We start from the raw sequence: 21,458 nt of genomic DNA on the forward strand, positions 1-21,458 counted from the left end.
CTGTTGGACCTTAGATCCGCCTATTCTGAACTAGCTAGACTACTAAGGTGCAACTCGATTGTTTTTAGGTGGGAATTTCCTCAAGGACTATCCTTTACCTTCAGAGGGAAGAAAGTTAAAATTAGAACACTGGAAGAGAGAGATAAATTTTTGTCTACATACGAAGAGGACCTTCAAAAAGGAATTGATTCCCCTTTTGGGCCTGGAGCACCGGCGGTACCTGCACCTTCGAAACCCGAAGATCCACCGAACAAAGCACCACCCCCAGAAAAATAACCAGATCTATTCAGGATGTCTCTGCAACTTTTGAGCTGGAATATTAATGGCTGTAACATTCCGGAAAAAAGGAAAAAAATATTTCACATATTGAAAAAAGAACAATTGGACATTATTTGCCTGCAAGAAACACACGTGACTAGGCTCCACAGAAAAGTGTTAATAAACAAAAGACTTGGTCAAGAATTCATTTCTTCGGACAAAGTAAAGAAAAGAGGGGTGGTGATATACGCAAAAGAGAGCCTGTCACCTAAATTCTTATTCAAAGATGAACATGGAAGAATTTTGGCAATTGAGATACAACATCAAGGAGAGAAGCTTCTGATATTAGGAATTTATGCACCAAATGAAGGGAAATTGGAGTTTTACAAGAAGTTGCATGAGACCATGCTGGGTTATCTGGACTACGACAACATCATCATGATGGGAGATATGAATGGGGTTGTTTCAACCAACATGGATAAGTCACAAAATCAAAATGTCACAAAAGACGGCAGACTACCAAAAACCTTTTTTGAAATGACGGACAATATGGACTTGATTGACATTTGGAGGATAAAGAACCCCTTGGGAAGAGAGGGGACATTCTTCTCTGAAGCCCAGCTGACTTGGACAAGAATCGACCAAATTTGGATATCTAGAGGTCTGGCACCTAAGGCTAGAAAGGTGGAAATCTGCCCAAAGACCTGCTCCGACCATAATGCAATAAAGATGGACATGACACTGGAAAATGAATGACAACTTATTTAGAGATCAGGAAATCATTAAGAAGGCCCAAAAAGCTTTGAAGGACTATTTTGAGATAAACATGAACACTACTGTGGAAAAAAGAACCATCTGGGACGCAAGTAAAGCTGTGATGAGAGGGTTCCTGATACAACAGAACGCTGTAAAGAAAAGGACACAAAATGAGAGGAAAGACAAGATTTTGGACAAAATAAAAGAACTAGAGAAGAAGTTAAGATTAAATCCGAAATCACAGGCGACCCTGAGAGAAATTAAACTTCATCAAGCACAATATTCTAAACTGATAAATCAGGAAATAGAGTGGAAGGTCAAATTAATGAAACAAAAAACGTTTGAGTCGGCGAATAAATGCGGAAAACTGCTAGCCTGGCAGTTGAAGAGAAGACAAAAATTAAATACAGTTACAAATTTGGAAATTGAAGGAAGGAACATTCAGAACCCTGTGGATATTAGAAAGTCTTTCCAGAGATATTTTAAAAAACTATATACTCAAGGGCCGCAAGATGAGGTAGAGATTAAGCAATTTTGGGGGGGAAATGGATTACCAAAACTCTCACAAGAACATAGAACAATCCTGAACTCTAGAATAACACGACAAGAGATTGAACAAGCCATTCAGAACATGCAACTGGGCAAATCTCCAGGGCCAGATGGGCTGACCTCCAAGTACTATAAGACACTAAAAGACTACTTGATACAACCATTCATGGAGGTCAGCAATGAAATTTTGGAGGGGAAGAAGGCGCCGGAGTCGTGGAAGGAAGCTTTTATCACTTTGATACCAAAATCGGAAGCTGAAAAGACACAACTTAGGAATTATCGTCCCATTTCTCTCTTGAATGTGGATTACAAAATATTTGCTGACATTTTGGCAAGTAGATTTAAAAAAGTTCTAAATGAAGTAATCCACAAGGACCAGGCAGGCAGGTCCCAGGTAGACATTTGTTTGCTAATACAAGGGACATTATTGATATTTTGGAACTTTTGCAAACAGATATAAATACAAAAGCAGTCTTAATTTTTATAGATGCGGAGAAGGCCTTTGACAACATTTCCTGGAAATTTATGAAGGGTAATTTAAAAGAAATGGAGGCGGGACTGGGTTTTGAGAATGGGATTGAGGCGATATATTCAGAGCAAAAAGCTAAATTGATAGTTAACAATGTGGTTACCGAAGGGTTTAAAATTGAAAAAGGAACATGACAAGGCTGCCCCATCTCCCCTTTGCTATTTATTTCTGTTCTGGAGGTGCTCCTGAACATGATTAGAGGGGACCGGTTGGTGAAAGGAATTCAGGTTGGAGCGAAACAATATAAACTTAAAGCCTTTGCAGATAACCTAGTTTTGACCCTGCAGGAGCCAGAATCTAGTACGAAAAGAGTATTACAATTGATTCAAGACTTTGGTCGGGTGGCGGGATTCAAACTAAACAAACAGAAAACTAAGGTATTGGAAAAGAACTTGACAGATACAGAGTCAGAACGGTTTCAGAGAGAGACAGAACTAAATGTGGTTAAAAAAGTAAAGTACCTAGGGGTAAATATAACAGCAAAAAATCTGAGTCTATTTAAGGATAATTATGAAAAATGTTGGTCAGAAATTAAGAGAGACTTAGACAGTTGGACCAAATTGAAACTTTCTTTGTTAGGCCGAATTGCTGCAATCAAGATGAATGTATTGCCAAAAATGCTGTTTTTATTTCAAACACTACAGATTGTGGACAAGACGGAGTGCTTCCGGAAGTGGCAGAGAGATATCTCTAAGTTTGTCTGGCAGGGCAAAAAGCCCAGAATTAAGTATAAGATATTAATGGATTACAGATAGGTAGCCGTGTTGGTCTGCCATAGTCAAAACAAAAAAAATTCCTTCTAGTAGCACCTTAAAGACCAACTAAGTTAGTTCTTGGTATGAGCTTTCATGTGCATGCACACTTCTTCAGATACACTTTTCTGTATCTGAAGAAGTGTGCATGCACACGAAAGCACATACCAAGAACTAACTTAGTTGGTCTTTAAGGTGCTACTGGAAGGAATTTTTTTTATATTAACCGATGCGAAAGATAGAGGGGGCTTTGCCCTGCCGGACTTAAAGTTGTATTATGAGGCCGCAGCTTTTTGCTGGCTAAAAGATTGGCTACTTCTGGAAGACACTGATGTATTGGATCTGGAAGGTTTCAATAATGCGTTTGGATGGCATGCATACTTATGGTATGACAAGGTTAAGATCAATAAGGCCTTTAAGAACCATATTGTCAGAAAAGCAGTGTTCAATGTCTGGACAAAATATAAAGACTTATTGGAAAATAAAACTCCAAGGTGGCTCTCACCTATGGAAGCTAAGGCCCGAAAAACACCCAATATGGAGGCCAATTGGCCAAAATATTGGGAGATACTAGAAAAAGATGGAGACAATTGGAAATTGCAGAGTTTGGAGAAATTGAAGGATAAAGTGCGAGACTGGTTACATTACGCTCAGATTAAAGAAATTTTTAAAAATGACAAGAAGTTAGGGTTCCAGGTGGAGAAATCGAAATTGGAAACAGAACTGATAGAACCAAAGACTAAGGTACTTTCTAGAATGTATAACTTGCTGCTAAAATGGAACACTCAAGATGAAACGGTTAAATCCGCTATGATAAGGTGGGCGCAGGACATTGGGTATAACATCATGTTTGAGGACTGGGAAAGGTTGTGGACTACTGGGTTGAACTTTACTGCATGTAATGTTCTGAAAGAAAATATAATGAAAATGATTTATAGATGGTATATGACCCCAGTCAAATTGGCAAAAATATACCACCTGTCTGATAATAAATGTTGGAAGTGTAAAGAAAGTGAAAGAACATTCTTTCACCTCTGGTGGACATGCCCTAAAGTGAAGGCCTTCTGGGAAATGATATATAATGAATTGAAAAAGGTATTTAAGTATACCTTCACTAAGAAACCAGAGGCCTTCCTCCTGGGCATTGTCGGCCAAGGGGTGGCAAAGAAGGACCGAACCTTTTTTATGTATGCAACAACAGCAGCAAGGATACTCCTAGCGAAGCACTGGAAAACTCAAGATTTCCCCACACTGGAAGACTGGCAGATGCAACTGATAGACTACATGGAACTGGCCGAGATGACAGGCAGAATTTGAGACCTGGGAGAAGAGAGGACGGAAGAAGACTGGAAGAAATTCAAGATTTATTTACAAAAATATTGTAATTTGGCTGAATGTTAAGCAGGTTGCTAAATCGTAAACAATCGGGCACCACTAAATTAGATAGAATTAGGAAGACAAGTGAGATTGAGAAAATGTGAACCATTTGGAGAAGTATTAGATTATAAATTAAGATTGTGGGACATAAAATGCAAATAAGATGATAAATTGCTGGAAAATTCCTTTTTTATGATGAAAATGGGAGCGGGAGATGAGAGGAAGTCCAGAGAAGTTGTGAAAATATGTCATGGCAGATATTGTATTGTGAACCAACTATGTATTCATATGGAAAAACTTTAATAAATATTATTAAAAAAAAGATAACAACAAGAAGACTGGAAGATGGGATTTGTGAATTTCAAAAGCAGCAGAAATATGAGATGATTGGATCCTTACTGAGCTCGAAACATGGGAACCCCCAACAAAAAATTTAAAATTTGGCAAAATATTCGGATTATGTAATATGTATTGGTATAATTTGGAATAATTAATGTGATATGATTGGATTGTTAAATGGAAAACTTAATAAAATTATTATTTAAAAAATGACTGATTTGGTTCTACTATTAGAAATACATTGACAGATAATGATGATAGATAGATAATACTTTATTCGGCTATAAGCCGATGAGGTTTAATAAGTTAACTGTTTCTATTTGGACAATTTTTCTGCTGTACTTGATTGGAAGGAGAAAAAGAATCATTTCCTTCATAACAATGTAAACAATTTATTTCACTAAAACAATAACATGATAGTATATGGATCCACGTTTGTTAACTGATGCGGTTAAACGATTTAAACAACAACAACAAAACTTAGACTGAGTTTTAGCACTTAAAAACAAATCCTGATGAATAGCTTTTGGACTATAATGTAACTTAAACAGAAAAGTATATTTAGAAAGATTTTTCCTCCCAAATATTTTATTTTTAAAATCCCGATTTGAATTTAAAAAATAAATAAATCCCATTTAAATCAAAATAAAGACTTGGTGGGGTTTTTAAAGTCATAATTTGAAAAAATTGTAATAATAATTCATAAAGGAAACAGTTTATAAGAAGGAAATAAGGAGGCCATGCACAGCATAAAGGAAGTCTTTTATTTTGTCGTTTTTGTTTTTTTTTAATAGATATTTATTAAGGTTTTGTAAAACAGACATACAACAAAAACAGATATATCAAAAAAGAAAAAGAGAAAAAGAAAAAGAAAAAATCCATTTTTTTAACTTCATAACTCTATAACCCTCTTTCCTGACATCTCCCTTTTTTGTGTTCCCCTTTACTCAATCAAGTTCAGCAAATTCTGATCCTCTTTCAAACCTCATTTATAATTATATGTTTCAACCTATTATGTCTCTAATTTTTCTTCTCTTTCCACATCATTTTTTACCTAATCTTTATATCTTAATCCCTTATACCACTTTATATACCTTTGACATAATATTACTCTGGTCTTTCCCACCTTTTCTTTTTAATCATTTTTGCATACTCCTTCTAACAATAATAATAATAATAATAATAATAATAATAATAATAATAATAATAATAATAATAATAATAATAATAATAATAATAATAATAATTTATTATTTATACCCCGCCCATCTGGCTGGGCCTCCCCAGCCACTCTGGGCGGCTTCCATAAAAACCAAAAATACAGTAAAATCACACGTTAAAAACTTCCCTGAACAGGGCTGCCTTAAGATGTCTTCTGAATGTCAGGTAGTTGTTTATCGCTTTGACATCTGCTGGAAGGGCAGGGTGGGCGCCACTACCGAGAAGGCCCTCTGCCTGGTTCCCTGTAGCTTTGCTTCTCGCAATGAGGGAACCGCCAGAAGGCCCTCGGCGCTGGACCTCAGCGTCCGGGCAGAATGATGGGGGTGGAGACGCTCCTTCAGGTATACTGGACCGAGGCCGTTTAGGGCTTTAAAGGTCAGCACCAACACTTTGAATTGTGCTCGGAAACATACTGGGAGCCAATGTAGGTCTTTCAAGACCGGTGTTATATGGTCTCGGCGGCCGCTCCCAGTCACCAGTCTAGCTGCTGCATTCTGGATTAGTTGTAGTTTCCGAGTCACCTTCAAAGGTAGCCCCACGTAGAGTGCATTGCAGTAGTCCAAGCGGGAGATAACCAGAGCATGCACCACTCTGGCGAGACAGTCCGCAGGCAGATAGGGACTCAGCCTATGTACCAGATGGAGCTGGTAAACAGCTGCCCTGGACACAGATTTAACCTGTGCCTCCATGGACAGCTGTGAGTCCAAAATGACTCCCAGGCTGCGCACCTGGTCCTTCAGGGGCACAGTTACCCCATTCAGGACCAGGGAATCCTCCACACCTGCCTGCCTCCTGTCCCCCAGAAACAGTACTTCTGTCTTGTCAGGATTCAACCTCAATCTGTTAGCCACCATCCATCCTCCAACCGCCTCCAGACACTCACACAGGACCTTCACTGCCCTCACTGGTTCTGATTTAAAAGAGAGGTAGAGCTGGGTATCATCTGCATACTGATGAACACCCAGCCCAAACCTCCTGATGATCTCTCCCAGTGGCTGCATGTAGATGTTGAAAAGCATGGGGGAGAGGACAGAACCCTGAGGCACCCCACAAGTGAGAGCCCAGGGGTCTGAACACTCATCCCCCACCACCACTTTCTGAACACGGCCCAGGAGGAAGGAGCGGAACAGGGACGCGGACTTATAAAAAATATTGGGGGGGGGGCCGGGAAAGCTCATGAATAATAAATAAGCTCATGAATATGCAAATAAAGTGGCGCCGCCTCCTCGTGAGCGAATAGGGGAGAGCGTGCTGCGCCTATTAATCAGCTCCAAAGGAAATTGGGTGGAGCTTTTGCTCGGGAGGGAGGGCAGGAGGCATGCAGCCCGCCCCTCCCTGTGCATTTTGGGCTGGGGGAGGGGCGGCGATGGCGCTCTGCTGGAGGGGCGCCGGAGATTGTTGGGGGGGCGGAGGGCCCCCTCAAGCCCCATGGAGTCGGCGCCTATGGAGCGGAACCACTGTATGACAGTGCCCCCAGCTCCCAGCCCCTCAAGACGGTTCAGAAGGATGTTATGGTCGATGGTATCAAACGCCGCTGAGAGATCCAGCAGAACTAGGAAACAGCTCTCACCTTTGTCCCTAGCCCGCCGGAGATCATCAACCAGTGCGACCAAGGCAGTTTCAGTCCCATGATGAGGCCTGAATCCTGACTGGAAGGGATCCAAATGGTCCGCTTCTTCCAGGCGTGCCTGGAGTTGTTCAGCAACCGCTCGCTCTATCACCTTGCCCAAGAATGGAAGATTTGAGACTGGGCGATAGTTGGCCATTGTTGGCTAAAGATGGTTTTTTAAGAAGCGGTTTAATAACCGCCTCTTTCAGTGGGTCTGGGAAGGCTCCCTCACGGAGGGAAGCATTCACCACCCCACGAAGCCCATCGCCCAGTCCTTCCCGGCTAGCTTTTATAAGCCAGGATGGGCAAGGATCCAGGAGACAGGTGGTTGGTTTCACTTGTCCAAGCAGCCTGTCCACATCCTCGGACGTAACAGATTGGAATTGATCCCACTCAACTTGACTAGACAGAGCTCTAGCACTCTCCCGCCCCGGCCCTGCCATGTCACTAATGCCATATTACCTTTATATCCAACATCATTTTAACATTCAAACATTTTATAATGCTTCTGTAAATAGTCTTTAAACTTCTTCCAGTCCTCTTCCACCGACTCTTCTCCCAGGTCTCGGATTCTGCCGGTCATTTCTGCCATCTCCATATAGTCTATCACTTGCATCTGCCATTCTTCCAGGGTGGGCAAATCTTGTGTCTTCCAGTATTTTGCGATGAGTATTCTTGCTGCTGTTGTTGCGTACATAAAGAATGTTCTATCTTTCTTTGGCACCAATTGGCCAACAATGCCCAGGAGAAAGGCCTCTGGTTTCTTAAGAAAGGTATATTTAAATACATTTTTCAGTTCATTATAAATCATTTCCCAGAAAGCCTTAACCTTTGGGCACGTCCACCAAAGGTGGAAGAATGTTCCCTCAGTTTCTTTACATTTCCAACATTTGTTATCAGGCAGGTGATAAATTTTTGCAAGCTTGACTGGGGTCATGTACCACCTATAAATCATTTTCATAATATTCTCTTTTAGGGCATTACATGCCATAAATTTCATACCGGTGGTCCACAACTGTTCCCAGTCAGCAAACATAATGTTATGACCAATGTCCTGCGCCCATTTAATCATAGCTGATTTGACCGTTTCATCCTGTGTATTCCATTTCAGCAGCAAGTTATACATTCTTGATAGTATCTTAGCTTTGGGATCTAACAGTTCTGTTTCTAATTTTGATTTTTCCACCTGGAAGCCAATTTTCTTGCCCAGATTGTAAGCCTCCCTTATTTGATAATAATGCAACCAATCTCGCACTTTATCTTTTAATTTCTCAAAACTCTGCAATTTCAATATATCTCCTTCTTGTTCTAATATCTCCCAATATTTCGGCCACTTGGCCTCCATATTGAGTCTTTTCAGAGCCTTAGCTTCCAAGGGTGACAGCCACCTTGGGGTCTTGCTTTCCAATAAGTCTTTGTATCTTGTCCAGACATTAAACACCGCTCTCCTGACAATATGATTTTTGAATGCTCTGTGGGCTTTAACCTTGTCGTACCATAGATATGCATGCCACCCAAAGGCGTTATTAAAACCTTCTAAATCCAAAATATCAGTGTTCTCAAGAAGCAGCCAATCTTTCAACCAGCAGAAAGCTGCTGATTCATAGTAAAGCTTAATGTCTGGCAGGGCAAACCCGCCTCTTTCCTTTGCATCAGTTAGTATTTTAAATTTTATTCTGGGCTTTTTGCCCTACCAGACAAATTTAGAGATGTCTCTCTGCCACTTCTTGAAACAATCCATCTTGTCCACAATCTGCAAAGTTTGAAACAAAAATAACATTTTTGGCAATACATTCATCTTTATAGCTGCAATTCGACCCAACCAGGAAAGCTTCAATTTTGACCATATTTCTAAATCTTTTTTAACTTCTGACCAACATTTCTCATAATTATCTTTACATAAATTCAAATTTTTCGCAGTCATATTAATCCCTAGGTATTTCACTTTCTTAACCACAATTAAGCCTGTCTCATTCTGAAACCCTTCTTTTTCCATTGATGTTAAATTTTTCTCTAAAACCTTAGTTTTTAGCTTATTTAATCTAAATCCTGCCACATGACCAAATTCTTGAATCAATTCTAAAACCCTTTTCGTACTAGATTCTGGCTCCTGTAATGTCAAAACCAGGTCATCTGCAAAGGCCTTCAATTTATATTGTTTGGCTCCGACCTGAATTCCTTAAATAAACCGATCCCTTCTAATCATGTTCAACAGCACCTCCAGGACCGAAATAAATAATAATTGTCAGAGCTGCCTCCAGGTCCCAGCTCACAGAGGACCAACGCTAGCCGGTTGTAATGTACAAAAGTCTTTATTGAAGTTCAGTTTCCATTTACAAGCCGCAGCGTGCAGCTCTACGTCTAGAACCTAGACCGGCGAAGCTCCATCTGAGTCTCCGCCCCCTATACACCAGTTTAAGACCCTGGCCTTACTCCACCTCTTCCGTTGTTCTTTCCTCCTCTGGGTCCGTCTGCCCCCCGGGGTCTCCTCCTTCCTGGACTCCTCTGACGCTGACCCCCCTGACTCTTGTCCCTCCTTTCGGCGGGCTTTAGGACCTGGTTCCCTATCCGGGCTACCTGCTGTGCCGCTCGCCTGTACATTTGAACTTGGCGCGCGCGCCCAGTGGGCAACCTTCCTCTTGACCGTTTCTGCGCTCTCCGATGGAGGCGTGGTCAATCCTGACTCATCTCCTCTCGCTGGTGGTGAACACCCTGGTCCCGATACCTGGGACTCCTCCCCCCCCCCCACTGCGCTCTGGTGGGGAAGCTGGTCCTGATTTCCAACTGCTGCTCTCTGAGTCCCCTCTGGCCCCTTCCTTCTGGGGTGTCCCCCTTGGCACCCCCCTTGCCCTGGCCATAGGCGCCCCCTTCTGTGAATCTTCCGATTCGCTGGAGAGACTCAGAGAATCCCTCGGACCACTGTCATCGCCTACGCTCCCCTCGGATTCCTCCCCCTCGCTCTCCATTTCCTCCCTCTCCTGTGCTTCTGCTCCTGAGCCCCTGACAATAATGGAGAGATAGGGCAGCCCTGACGTGTTCCTTTTTCTATCTTAAATTCTTCTGTCACCACATTATTAACTATCAATTTTGCTTTTTGTTCTGAATAGATTGCATCTATACCATTTTCAAACCCCTGTCCCACTCCCATTCCTTTAAGATTTTTCTTCATAAAATTCCAAGAAATATTATCAAAGGCCTTCTCCGCATCAATAAAAATTAATACTGCTTTTGTATTAATATTCATTTGCAACAGCTCCAAAATATCAATTATGTTCCTTGTATTGTCAGACAAATGTCTGCCTGGTAGAAAGCCTGCCTGATCCTTATGTATTACTTCAGTTAACACTCTTTTTAATCTTTTTTTTATATAAAATTTTATTAAGTTTTCTTTTACAAATAGTTTTGACAACCGTGTTCACAAATTTACAATTTTTTAAACTTCCACCAGCATCTCCCTCAATCATCCATTTTTCATATCTTTACGCATTTTCTATGTAATATTGCCAATTTGATATTAACCTTCCGTCTCAGTTCCATTCTTACAATATACCTTGTATTATCACAAAGCCTCTTTAAAACCCACTAGCGTTGTCTGTTCATCACATATAGTTTTCAGATATTCCGTAAACTTTCCCCAGTCCTCAATGAATTTGTGATCTTTCTGATATCTAATTTTTCCAGTCATTTATCCAATTCTGCATAGTCCATAAGTTTCATTCTCCACTCGCTCAAGGTCGGTAATTCCTCTTGTTTCCATTTTTGGGCCATTAGTATTCTTGCCGCTGTAACTGCATATTGAAACAGTTTATAATCACTTCTTTTTATCTCTCTTCCTGTTATTCCTAACAAAAAGGCTTCTGGTTTTTTAACAAACGTATATTTAAACATCTTTTTGAATTCATTATATATCATTTCCCAGAAACCCTTTACCTTCTTACATTCCCACCACATATGGATTAGATTGGATTGATCTTTATTACGGCCATTGGCCCGTCACACAACAGTTTCCCATACCACCATAATGTACTTGAACCTCCAAATTTAAAACCGCCAAAACTTACAAAAAACAGACAAGAACCAAAGCAAAACAAAAACAAAAGACCAACATCATACATTACAATAAATTTGTAACATAAACATCTCCCTCTGCTCATAAATTAATAGATGACATCAATGGTGATATCACCTAATTACATCCTAAAACATAGATCATGGTTTAAAGGGATTATCCGAGCCACACAGGAGTCCGTTTCTCTTCTTTAGGGATAGGACGCTGATCAAGAATCTGGCAACCATGAGTGATCTTAGGGGGTCATCATCATTTAATAGATATCTCAGTTTGGCTTCAGTCGTATCATCGGCAATTCCCTTTAGATATTGAGCAAGGAACTTGCTCCTGGCCGATAAGTGAAAAGCACAATCAAGAATTATGTGATGCAACGATTCCGGTGCCCCACAATTACAATCACATAAGAGCGATATCTGTCCATTGGAGAATCTATTTCTCAGCACGTTCGATGGGAAGGTGTTGAATCTTGCCTTTACAAAGGCATATCTATGAGCCGAAGAAGTTAAGGAATTCAAATAGTTTGGGAGCCTTAAGAGGGGTAATAAACCAAGGTTTAGAGGTGAGCAGGTACCATTGCCCAAGACCATTTTCTGCTGCAAGTCCATCTCCTCTAGTTTACAGGTTACTGTTCTTTTAGCTGGAACTATGTCCTGCTCTAGTAATTTGGATGGGGAGATTCCCATTGCCGTAATTTTCTTTTTTATATATAAATATTTTTATTGGATTTTCAAATGCACAGACAAAAGTTTAAATTTCACTTACAAAAGAAAAAATAAACAAACCATTCCACTTTCAAAAATATTTTTACATGACCAATCGGACTTCCTCACATCTCCCGTACCTTGCATTCTTTACTCTTTAGGATGTCAGCAAATTATCACCTTATTTTTTAATTCATACTTTTCCAATAATTTTTAATTTAAAATACTCTTTGTCAATTATTTAAACCTTTAACACCTTTAATAATACCTTAAAGGTATTAAGCCATTGCCGTAATTTTCAGCTGTAATTTTTTTACCCATGGGCTCTGGAAATCATCTCTCCACATACATTGTATCAAGTATAAGTTTGGGAGATTGTGCCATAGAGATAACCAGTGACAAAGTATGTGCTTCCACAGAGCGTTTTCCAGGGATACAGTGTTAAGTTCCATGCGTAACCCTGTATTACTTACACAGTTGGGCAGTTTCAATATCCCTCTTAAAAACTGATTTTGAATAACCTCTAGGTGAGATAGGTTGACAAAAGTCCCCCAAATTGAGATGGCATAAGCAATTGTCAGAATCACCTTGGCCTTGAAGACTTCAACGCCGATGGGATATGAAGGGCCCCATCGGTGAAGAAGAATCGCAAGATCGCCAAGGAGATAGCTTTGGCTCTATTTGTAACATAGGCTACATGGGCCTTCCATCTAAGGTTATGTTGTAACCAAACTCCCAAATATTGGAATTTATAGACTTGTTCGATGACTCTCCCATCAATTTTCCAATTATGGAGTTTCCGGCTCTTTGAGAAAATTAGGATCTTAGATTTTCCATAATTAATTGTAAGGGAATTTGCGTTACAATATGATCCAAAAAATTTTAAGGCCCTCCTGAGACCTACTCTAGAAAAGGAAAGGATGACTGTGTCATCCGCATATAGTAACAAAGGGCAGCGATAAAGTGCTAGGCGGGGTGCATGAATCCTTTCTTGAGCCTCTATTAGGGGAGTCCTCATGTCGCTTATGAACAAATTGAACAAGAATGGAGCCAATATACAACCCTGTCGGACACCTCTGTTAATCGGAATTGAATTGGTGAGATCACCCTCCGGGGTGAATCTCACTCTAGCCGCTGAGTTCTCATGGAGTTTGATTATTAGCCAGAGAAGCCTTCTGTCGATGTCCCAGCAGGTGAGTTTTTCCCAGAGGATGTTCCTGGGGATACTATCAAATGCTGCCTTTAGGTCAATGAATGCCACACAGAGTTGGCCACCCTTTGGGGTGGAATATTTCCAGGCAAGATGCTGTAAAATTAGAATATGATTAATTGTTGACTGTTTTGGGCGGAATCCAGCTTGTTCGGGCCCAATTAATTTTTTCTCTTCGGACCATTGGATAAGTCTGTTCAGCAGGAAGCGGGCATACAGTTTCCCCACTATTGAGAGCAGACTGTTATTTCTGTAATTCCCCGGGTCATCTGGTGAGCCCTTTTTGTGGATTGGAACGATAACAGCGTCCTTCCATACTTCCGGGATCATTCCAGAGTTGTTAACGGCATCGAAGATGGTCGCCAGGACTTTGGCCCACCAGTCCGCGTGGTATTTTATAGCTTCTGCCGGGATCAGGTCTGGCCCAGGTGCTTTCCCTGTTTTGAGTTTAACGATCAAATCATGGATGTCTTCCGGATCGGTGGGGGGCCAGAGGGGAAGCTGATCTTGGAATTCATCTCTTGTGTTAGCAATACAGTCAGTTGTGGCAAAGTAATTTTTTAAGTAAGATTCCCAAACCGGGGCAGGAATAATAGTCAAAGGGTATCTTTTAGTTCTTTTATTTACCAGGAGCCAAAATTGTCTGGAGTTCCGTGATGATGAAGCTTCTATAATTGCCCGCCATTGATTCACTTGCCATTCCTGTCTGGCTTCCTTTTGAATTTGCTTGTAGGCTGATTTTGCTTGGAAATATTCTTTTGGCAAGACCGTTGCCCCGGAGGCTTTATACTCTTTGTAGATGTTACCAAGAAGTTGTCTAGCCTGTTTACAAGGACTGTTAAACCACAATGCACCTATCTTCCTTTGTGTTCGGTTTATTTTATGCGTCGGGACAGAGAAAAAAGACGTTAGATCTTCCGACAAATTTGAGAATAGTCTTAGAGTTTGGTCATAATCATAATAATCCTCGATTAAGCCTGAATATGCTTGTTTTAGTCCTTGTTGGAAATATGCTGAGTATTTTTGGGCCTGTAGTTCGGACCATTTTACACTTTTGATTTGCAATACTGAGTCCGTAATCAGATGTGTTGGGTGTCTGTCCCATCTGGGGTCCAGTCTATAGTCATTATGGCGACCAACGGTAGGTGGTCGCTCAGTTGAATATTTTCAACTTTAAAATGGGAAAATTTGGGGAATATGTCATAAAATACTAACATATAATCCAGGACACTGTTTGCAGAGGAGCTTATGTGTGTAAACTCACCCGGTACGTCAGGCGGGCAGTTCCCGTTTAGAATCACTAAGTTTAGACGTAGTACCAATTGGTAAAGAAGGGTTCCTGCTTCATTTACCCTTTTGTCTTTGGAGAGTCTTTGATTATGGAGGGAGAGGTCATTAATGAATTCTGGGCTTATCCACCATTTGGCTTTGATTAAAGACTCCCAGCTGGTTGCAATGCGAGCATTGAAATCCCCTGCTATAACATTGGGTATATTGGGGTATTTGGAGTGACAAAGAGTAAGATGTTCCTCCAAGATTCCCCATTTATTGTATAAGTCTGCAATGTTGCCTCCAGGAGGAAGATAAACATTTGTTATAACAAGTTCAAAGTTTTTCCCCGTAACCAGGGCTGTAATTGCAAAGGTGGAAGCATTTACAAGCGTGAGTTTTGCCTGTATTTTCAAGGAAATTGCTATAACTAATCCTCCACTAGGCCGGCCTCCTTTGGTAGACGGGCATGCCGGTAATGATGTAACATCAAAACCATTAATATCTACTCTCCCCTCTTCCCATGTTTCCTGCAAGAGAATTACTTGGTGTGAGTTTATTAGTTTTACAAAGTCCGGGTCAGATTTTTCCCCCTTCCAACCTGCTATGTTCCAGCTTAAAAGGGAGAATGGGGGAAGATTTGACTGAGGTTTGGGTAGTCACAATGGAGAAGGGGGGAACGCTGATCTTGGTGGGTTGTCAAATTTAAAGAAGTCAGTAATTTTCCTTTGACTAATGGTAGATGACTTCTCTCCTTTTGGTGCAGGTGTGCCTCTTGAGCTATTGTGAATAGAGATAATATTTGGCGTTTTTAGCTGTCGGGCCCAACTAGGCTCTGAAGAGGCTCCTGCCAAGTCCGCTGGAGCCGTCCTCTTTGGGGATCTAACCGATCCACTTGTGATCATTTGGTTTATATGTCCTGCTGGGTCTTCAGTCCACTCTGTGGTGACTCTCGACACTGTGGTGTCTTCCTCACATGATTGTTGGATTTTTGGTGGAGAAGCCTTACTTGAGGTGGCCACTACCGTCTCAGGACGTGGATGGTCTTTGATGTATGTTGATTCCAAGTCCGGCATGGAGGGGTGAAGGGACAACGATTTATCCAGGGGGGTGTTATCCTGAGTTCCATTCTTGGATCGGTTAATCACGGAGGGAACAGATAAGTCTATTAAAAGCAGGGATGAGTTACCAGCGTGAAGGGGAGGAGAAGAGTCTACCTCCAGCAGTGGGACCTTCCCATCTACTGCAGAAGGCACCTTATATGCTGGGTATTGGGGAATTGTTGTTTCCACCTCCATGGGGCATGGCACCGCTAAATTAGAGTGGGTATCATTCGTAGGAACTCCGTTGCAGGCGATCTTTAGGAGCTGAAGTTTAAGTAAATCCAGCCTATTTATAATTTCTTGTTGTTCCATTGCTGGTAATTCTCCAAAGGAGGCGATAAGCTCTCTTTCCTCCTGGGGTGTCAAAGAGTTACTGGCACACTCGTAGTGTTTAGTTGTAGGAGTGGAGGTACTATGAGACTGGCCCAGACATGGGGTGTACAGCTCAGCCCTCTTTTGTGGTTCAGGGCGGGAGGGTTGTACCGTCTCCTTGGTTAATCCCTCCGATAGGAGGGGTCTAATTTTGGAATCCATGAAAACTCTCGTTGGAAAAATACCAAGATTATTCAAAAAAACTTTTTGCTTAATAATAAGAGAGGGGATTTTTGCAGAGTGGAAAGCCAGCATCATTCTCTGATATCTGTTCTGGCGGACTAAGGGAAGCACAGCACAAAGATCTATTTGTGATGCCTCGAGTTTTAGAAGCCATCTGAGGTGCTCTTTAGTCCCATGTAGCGTTGACCAACTTAGGTCCCTTTCCCGGAAGGTTAGGGAAATCTTCCTTGGATGTAGAATCAGGGATTGGCGATTCAGTGCGGGGTTGAAATTGTATTTGCAATTCTTCATACAATCAGTGTTTGGTGGAGCTTTCTGCCGGCGCAATGGAACATCTACTGCCCCATCTTGGGCTGTCTGTGCCGGCTGGTCATCCAGTTTTTGCTGAAGGCTATGCAGCTGAGAGGATAGGCCGTCAATTCTCTTAAATATACAGTTTAGAGTTCTAATTATTAGATGGAGTTGCTCGCATCCTGTGCAGTCCGATTCGGCTACCAACTCCTCCTTCGGGTAGGGACCATCCCCATTTGTGTTACCATTAGCGTTTCCAATTTGTAACGTCTCAGGGGCCTCATCTTCTGATGTTGTTTCAAGGGCAGTTAGAGGATCGAAATGATTTTGAGTTGCTATTTGTCCCATTAAACTTTAATTAGTTTAATGCTAAGTAAATGTCCAGTGCGCTTCCATCGTCACAAGTCCCATTACAGCAGAGCATTTCGCGCAGCAGTTTAAGGGCAGGAGAGGCAGTATCTTTTCAAAGAGGAATCATGGAGCAAGTGGTTTGGAACTCAAAGAAAAGGTTTATTTACAAAAGAAAAAAAACCCTGGCGATGAACCACACATATCAGCAAACACGCCCAAAAGGGAACAAACACACGGGAGACTGACTATTTATACAAACTCACATTCCTGGAAGCTTAATGACTTCCAGCTGCTCAGTGATTAGAGCGTCTTGCTACCTCTTAACCCTTTGGTAGCAACACTATTGAGTAGGTACATTCCTCGGGGCCTCTCCCTCCTTTAGGTGAACCCTTCCTTAATTGCTTAGGCCTCGGAGAGGATAATGCCTTGTCAGAGTCTCTTGGACGTTTTCCATGGCCCATAAATCAATTTTGCAGGAGAACCGTCGTGGGCACTGTGCTGGGGAGCTCCTTAAATCCTTTAGTCTTCCTCACAAGAATACTACCACTTCCAGGAGAGTGGTGCCATAAAATTACTCACAGTAAGGCAGTCAGTTCAAGCCTCTTCCTTCCCCTCTTCCTTGTTCCTAGGATTTTCGAGACAGCTCGGTTCCAGCAGTCGGGCAAAATTCACTTCGTAATATGCAATAAACCAAAAGCTAAAGGAAAGAGCTGGTTGACAGGGCAGAGGATTTATGCCCAGGAGAACCTTTCACTTATCTCTCCCAGTTAGGGAGGCGGCGGCAGCCGTGGCGGCAAGTCCGGGCGTCGGAGCAACCCAGATAAAAAGAAAACAAAGATAACACAAGTAGCGGGATACTAAAAGACAGCCAGCACAGCTAGCAGATCATTAAAACTCACGGATAAAAACAAGGGAGGATAAAAACCGCTTAAAACCACTTAAAACTTTGATAAGGGTAAGCGAAATTACTCGGAAACTACCTTCGCCGCCATGTTGGATCCTCCTCTCCCCCCACCACATATGAAAAAATGAACCTTCTTTTTCTTTACATTTCCAACACTTGTTACATGTTTTATATATTTTTGCTAACTCTTTTTAATCTATTGGCTAAAATATCTGCAAATATTTTGTAATCCACATTTAAAAGGGAGATGGGATGGTAATTCTTAAGTTGTGTCTTTTCAGATTCTGTTTTCGGTATAAGTGTGATGAAAGCTTCTTTCCACGACCCCGGCGCCTTCTTCCCCTCCATAATTTCATTACAGACCTCCTTTAGTGGTTGAATTAAATAGTCTTTCAAAGTCCTATAGTACTTGGAGGTTAGCCCGTCCGGCCCTGGAGACTTGCCCAGTTGCATATTCTGAATGGCACCTTCAATCTCCTGTTCTGTAATTTTATAGTTTAACATTGTCTTATTTTCTTGAGATATTTTTTGTAATCCATTAGTTCTTAAAAATTGGTCTATATCAGTCTCTTTCTGTGGCCCTTATGTATAAAGTTGTTTAAAGTATCTCTGGAAGCACTTTCTAATCTCCACCGGATTCTGGATATTTTTCCCTTCAATCTCAAGATTCGTGATCGTATTTAACTTCTGTCTTTTTTTCAACTGCCACGCTAATAATTTTCCACATTTATTAGCTGACTCAAAAGTCTTTTGTCTCATTTGTTTAATTTTCCACTCTACTTCCTGATTTATCAATTTCATATATTGTACTTGATATAACTTAATTTCTCTCAGAATCTCTTGTGACTTTGGTTTCGATCTTAGCTTCTTCTCTCCTTCATTTTCTCCAAAATTTTGTCTTTTTTCTCATTTTGGAATCTCTTTTTTATTGCATTCTGTTGTATCAAGAACCCTCTCATGACCGCTTTCCTTGCGTCCCAGATTACTCTTTTTTCAACCGTGGTTTTCAAATTTACTTCAAAATAGTCTCTCAAGGTCTTTTGGGCCTTCCATTTTATTTTGTCGTTTCTTTTATGTTATGTTCATGTCTAATGGTGGTGGATTTGTTGATTTGAGTTGTGGTGGATTATGTTGTAAATCATGGGTAGGCAAACTAAGGACTGGGGCCCGGATCCGGCCTCATTACCTTCTAAATCTGGCCCGTGGGCGGTCTGGGAATCAGTGTGTTTTTATATGAGTAGAATGTGTGCTTTGATTTGAAATGCATCTCTGGGTTATTTGTGGGGAATAGGAATTCGTTCATTTCCCCCCAAAAAATATAGTCTGGCCCCCCACAAGGTCTGAGGGACAGTGGACCGGCCCACTGCCAAAAAAGTTTTTCGACCCCTGTTGTACAGTGGTACCTTGGTTTACAACCTGTCAGGGAACTGACATCGGAGCCGAGTGGAGAGGTAAGGCTCCCTAATGATGCCGGAGAGGGAACCAGCAAGGAGAGAGAGAGAGCTTCCGCTGGGGAAGGAAACCAAGGTGACACCAGGAAGAAAGGAGAGGCTGAGAGTACTTCGGAGGGGAGGCTCTGAGACTCTTCCAGTGAGATCAGTGAGGAGAGTGCAGGACCACCGCTTGGCACGCCCACTCTGCGCAGAAGGCTTCCGCACAGAGAAGCGAGGAGGAGACTGGCTGTTAAGGAATTCTTATGTTGGAAGAAGTTTAGGAAATGCCCACTGACGGATTCTGCCAGTGACTGAGACAGTCGCGCTGTTAGGGCTGTCAAACCGGGGAAAGGTCCAGCTATACAACCAGCTCGGAGCAGTTTGGAATTTACGCACAAGCAACCCCAATTCCCATTACACAACCATAATTCATTCCGGAGGTCCATTCGTAAACCAAAACAGGTTGTCACCCAAGGCGCCCTTTCGTCAATGGGGCCTCCCAAAATTTTTTTGTTCGTAATCCAAAAAAGGGGTTGTCATCCAAAAAAGGTTGTGAACTGGGACACGCCCTTCCGGGTTGGACGTGTTTGCAATCCAAAACATATGCAAACCAAGACGTATGCAAACCACTGTAAATAAAATTTAAATTGAATGAAAAATTTAAATACAAATGGTTGTCAAATAAATTCAAATTTATCGCCCCCCCCCCAAAAAAAACAGAGTTATTTATTTATTTTTAAATCATTGATTTTTATACACCCTGCTTTAAACAGAAGAGAGAAAGCTTCCACAGGTGACACAGGGGTTCGGGGCAGCTGGGACAAATGGTTCCCCAGGAGTCCAAGCAGCGCTTGACCTCTGACTTCCTTCCCCAGGCCATCACCTGCGGAGGGGTCGCCTACCAGGAGCAGCCATACCACTCTGAGTGCTTTGTGTGCGCCACCTGCTCCAAGAAACTGGGAGGGCAACGCTTCACAGCTGTGGAGGATCAATTCTACTGCGTCAGTTGCTACAAGTCCTTTGTGGCCAAGAAATGCAGCGGTTGCAAGAACTCAATCACAGGTGGGTTAGTGATGGGTCGGGGGTGAGTGCCTGGAGGCGGTTGGAGGACGGGTGGCGGTTAACAGGTTGAGGTCGGATCCTGGCAAGGCGGAAGTCTGGTTGTGGGTGGGGCCCCTGGCCATGAACGGGGCAACTTTGCCTCTGAAGGACCAGCTCCTCAGCCTATTTTGGACTCATGGGGGTGCAGGTCCGTTCTGTGTCCAGGACAGCTCCATCTGGGATGCAGGATGAGACCCCACCTGCCCAGAGTGGCACCTGCTGTGGTGATCTCCTGCTTGGACTACTGCAGTGGTGGTCCAACTCGGCCCTCCAGCTGTTTTGGGACCACAACGCCCACCACCCATGACCACTGGTTCTGTTAGCTAGGGGTGATGGGAGTTGTAGTCCCAAAACAGCTGGGGGGCCAAGTTTGCCTATTCCTGAATGAAGTGACCTGTGTGCTTCCTTCTCCTTCCTTTTTAACCCTTCCCTACCTGCTCCTCCTCTGAACCAGCAGGTTTCGGGAAAGGCACCAACGTGGTCAGCCATGAAGGCCACTCCTGGCACGACTACTGCTTCAACTGCAAGAAGTGCTCCATCCCGCTGGCCAACAAGCCCTTCGTCTTCCACAGCGAGCAAGTCTACTGCCCCACCTGTGCCAAGAAGCTGTAAGGGGAGGAGCCAGGGGCAAAGGGGGCGTGGCCTCACCTCTTCCACAGAGGGGTTCGATCTGTGTGCTTGGAGACAACCTGCCCACTCGCCTGCCCGCATTTTAAGCTTCCCCATCCCTATCCTTAAGAGGTGCCTGGCATCTCCCCCCTCCCCTCCCCATCCGATATGTGATGTTCAATAAAAGCTCTGCCTTAGCATCCTACCTGCTGCTAACCTTGCTTAAAATCACTTTTTTATTTACAGAAAGGTTCGACCTCGCTGACATCCTCTTGCTTTCTCGCCATGCTCTGTGGATGCCAGCCAAAGTTTACGCTCAAGCTTCGCACATCCAAATGTACTTACTGATAACCCGGGTGGATTTGATTTCAATCACGATTCAGGAAGACTGGATTTCAATCACTAGTCAGGAAGACTTGATTTAAATCATTTTTTTTAACAGAAAGATTCAACCTCGCTGGCATCCTCTTGC

General features: G+C 42.4%; 1 protein-coding gene across 1 annotated transcript in view; it reads left to right on the top strand.

The window, feature by feature from the left end:
* Positions 1–21,421, top strand: part of LOC309361213 (four and a half LIM domains protein 1-like) — a gene marked incomplete at its 5' end in the record, with an annotated part of 39,006 nt that extends 17,585 nt beyond the window's left edge. The window contains 2 exons of the mRNA XM_081896145.1: positions 20,152–20,338; positions 20,835–21,421. Of these exons, the coding sequence (XP_081752271.1) occupies positions 20,152–20,338; positions 20,835–20,989 (342 nt within the window). The 3' untranslated portion in view covers positions 20,990–21,421. The remainder of the gene's footprint in view (positions 1–20,151; positions 20,339–20,834) is intronic.
* Positions 21,422–21,458: the final 37 nt, after the last annotated feature.

The sequence above is a fragment of the Podarcis melisellensis genome, assembly GCF_964234715.1.
Source record: "Podarcis melisellensis genome assembly, chromosome: W".
NCBI classification, from domain to species: domain Eukaryota; kingdom Metazoa; phylum Chordata; class Lepidosauria; order Squamata; family Lacertidae; genus Podarcis; species Podarcis melisellensis.